Source organism: Geospiza fortis, unplaced genomic scaffold (assembly GCF_000277835.1).
Source record: "Geospiza fortis unplaced genomic scaffold, GeoFor_1.0 scaffold128, whole genome shotgun sequence".
Taxonomy (NCBI): domain Eukaryota; kingdom Metazoa; phylum Chordata; class Aves; order Passeriformes; family Thraupidae; genus Geospiza; species Geospiza fortis.
This window is the reverse complement of record NW_005054420.1, coordinates 1,828,370-1,831,910: the sequence shown is the minus strand read 5'-3', so window position 1 is coordinate 1,831,910 and position 3,541 is coordinate 1,828,370. Positions and strand designations below refer to the sequence as shown.

General features: G+C 52.1%; 1 protein-coding gene across 1 annotated transcript in view; it reads right to left on the bottom strand.

The window, feature by feature from the left end:
* LMCD1 (LIM and cysteine rich domains 1) overlaps positions 1–3,541 on the bottom strand; it is a 10,004-nt gene that overhangs the window by 4,440 nt on the left and 2,023 nt on the right. The window contains 1 exon segment of the mRNA XM_031061626.1: positions 1–87. This exon segment is cut by the window's left edge and continues 240 nt beyond it. Coding sequence (XP_030917486.1) covers positions 1–87 — 87 coding nt within the window.

Sequence of the window (3,541 nt, the reverse complement as noted above, 5' to 3'; positions counted from 1 at the left end):
CGCCAGCCGCCGCCGCCGCTGCCAGGCGCCCTCCGTGCCCGCCACGGGCTGCAGCTCCTTGGGCACCAGCTCCATGTACTGCATGGCCTGCAGGGGACACAGGACACACAGCACTGCATGGGACACACAGCACTGCATGGGACACACGGGCCGTGTACTGCATGTACTGCACGGGACACACACGAGCTGCTGCAGCAGGGGGCACAGCCTGCCAGGGACATGCTCCACTTGTGCCGTGGAGCAGCAGCAGACAATGCACCCGAACCCTCCCTTCTCCCTCTGAAGGGTTTGCACCCACCGTGCAGGAATAAAAGGCTGGACTGGCTTAGATGCCAGGGGTAGCAGGCTGTCATAAATCCTTTCATCCTCAGAAAACAGACTGGGTGTTTTTATGGTGTTTTAGATTACTTTTTGTTTGTTTGTTTGTTTAAATACAAACCCCAGTTTGCCCAGGAAAGCAAAGCAGCACAGACAAACCTGCTTTGCACAAAAACCCTCCCTTGCTGGCACTACCGTGACACTCTTCCATGAAATTTGATAACACAGCTGCTGGAAAGACTAAAAACCCATAAATATCAAAACCCATGAGCAGCTCTCTATTGCCGTGTGCTGGGACAGGGAGAGCTGCAGAGAGTGAGTCCCAGGCCACGCTGAGCACCCCAGAGCCCACGGGGCTGTGTGCACAGCAGCTCACAGTGAAAGACCATCCTGTATCAACTAATGAAATCCTCATAACACAGGAAGAATGCAGCTAGCAGTTGAGTGTGTGACACGGACCAGTTCCACCTGACTGCTGGTTTCACAGCAGAGGGAAGGTGTGTGGCCACGGGTGCCCTGTGACACAGAAAGGAAATGCCCAGAAAGTGCCCAAAATGAAGGCTCTGACTCAGTCTGAGGCTGGGTTAGTGCCTGTGGGCCTCGGGGGCTGCACAGTTAACTGCTCCTGGCCTGAGCAAGGGAAGGGAGTTTCCCACTCCGGCATTTTCCTATTGTCGTGTGAAGAGGGACAGGGCAGCCAGTTGGCTCCCTGCCATTCCCTGCTAGACCAGCATCCAGCTGCATTAGATTTGATTCTTACTGGGTCAGCACTCGAGAACTCTAGCTTAAAAAAGTTAGCAAAGAGATTTAACTGTTTGTGGCACACAGGCTGGTTCAGGCTGGGCTTTTCCACACAGAAATGCTTGCCCAGCACTGAACTCTTCAGCACATCAGGAAAAACTTCCAAGTGCCTTCCACCCTGGCTCCTCTGAGGCAGAGGGCACTGCTGCAGGCAGAATTCCTGGCAGGAAACTTGGAACAGCAGCAGATAATGATTCCATGGAAGCAGGGCTTCTTCCCCACTCTTGGGGTGCAAGTTAAATCACTGCACACTGGGATATCAGACATCACTGGGATATCAGCACTTGGTGCATTGTACCCCTGGGCAAAGGCAGGGCTGATGTCCAGTTTCCTGGGAAGGTTGTTGCCCTGTGGGAGAAGGTGGAGTTTGGGGAGAGCTGTGGGATGCTGGGCAGTGACCTGGTGCACAAATGGCTTTCACAGACGTGAGGAATCCTAAGAGGAATGAGGAGAAGGAGACAAGGATTCCCTGACTGCTCCTCCCAGGCACTGCCCCACAAGTGGATAGGAAACAAAACTGAACCGATGCTGTGAGAGCAGGACCACCAGGACAGCAGAGCTCCAGCAGAGTAGCAACGTGGGGAGAAATCTCAATCCACTGATGTGCCAAGACTAATGAACATTTCCACCAGAGCAAGGGGCCAGCACGGGCACCTGGAGCCTCCTGGGCTGCCCCACCTCCAGGATCTCCATTCCCAACAAAATGTCTGTGCTGAGACTGAGGAGAGCAAAGCCTCAAGGCTTTTTTAAAGGCTTACTTAAAGCCTGCTCAGGGGCAGGTTTCAGTATCTGCCCAGACAGGCAGTGAGATTTCACTCCCTGACCAAGGGAATGCTTGAAGTTATAATTGCAGATGTCAATAAAAATGTGTCCAGAGAAAAGATTAGGGGGAAAAAAAATCCAAAAAATCCAACCTGACACCAAAAACTGCTGTGAAGAATAAGTTGCTACATCTGCTGCTATCACTTATTGTTATGGCCAATGCTTCACTATGCTGCCTGAGTGCAGGTAATTTGGAGGAAGAGCATTTTAGTTTTCACTGCTCACCACTGGATCTTGGGGCTATTTTATGATCTGTTCTTTTCACTGTCTCCAAGGACCTAAGTATCTGCTTCATGATTTCTGCAGGCACGGCTCAACAAGAATGCTCTGAACTTCCTCCTATTATTGACCATCCACTCCAGCAAAACAAGGTTAAAAGGCATCCCAGGTTTGCAGCCTGCCTTCAGGAGGAAGTCCCTGGAGCCAGGCAGTTGTGCACTAACAGCTTTTTGGCCCAAGTCCCTTTGAAACCATCCCGAGAGTGGCTGACATCCAACACTTCTCCCCAAAGCTTGTCAAGCTGGTCTGCAAGCCAGAATTTATCAAGGTTGTCTCCAAAGCTCCTGCTTCTTGTTTACTTGAACCAAGATATATTCCAGCCTGTCCAGGCACTATAAAGAGATCAAAAACTTTCATAAAGTTTTTGAACTTCCCTCATCAGGAGGATGGGACTGGGCTGGGGCAGAAGGGAAGGGAAGGGAAAGGAAGGGAAGGGAAGGGAAGGGCCTTGATAAAGCATCCCCAGCACACAGCTCAGCCCCAACCCAGCCTGTCCAAGCCCTCAGGACAATTGGCTTTAAGCTGAATTAACCACTCTGGCTGTAGGGGCTGCGGCTGCACTTTCACACCTGTATCACAAATCCTTCTTTAAAAAGGTCTCTGGTTGCATTTTCAGCAGCTTTTTTTGTTGATTGGTATCAACAGCTTGCAGCTATTTGTTTCATTTGAGGAGCAGAAGCTCTTCACTGCCCACTCCTGATGGTGGCACACAGAAGGTTTTACACCACAGCACAGGGAATAGCCAGCTAAAGGCCTTCCCACAAGAAATGCTCTGCTGGCTCACACCTCCCCATGCTGAAAACCACTTCCACCCCTTCCCACACAGCCGGTCCAGATGGAAACCAGGCATGGCAGGAAGGTGGAGCTGGGCTGGGGGCTCGGTTTTGGACCCAGCCCTCGGAAGGGGACCACACTCCCTATCTCACCTTTTTACCCTGAGCTCTCTTTATAACACTGTTTTTATTTATAACAGACCAGAATATGCTTAAACTGTAAGGAAGAAATCCCCAGCTCCAGAGCTGAGATGAGAGTGGTTCTGCCAGCAGCAGCAGTGGGCAGAGCTGCTGCCCATGCAGACAGGAGCTGCAGGCAGGAGCTCTCAGGGACTGAGCTCAGTTCTTGCCAGGCTCACACCCTGGGCATGGGGAGCCCTCCCACTCCTGCTTCTGGGGACAGGAGGCTCCTCAAGGCTGCTGGAACAGGGGTGGGCTGCTGTTCTTCATCAAAGGGACTGTGAGGGACCTTGGGAATGGGGCCTCTGAGCCCACTCTCCAGGCAAGGACTCCTCCAGCAGCACAGGGATGCTCTCTGAGAGCTGGAG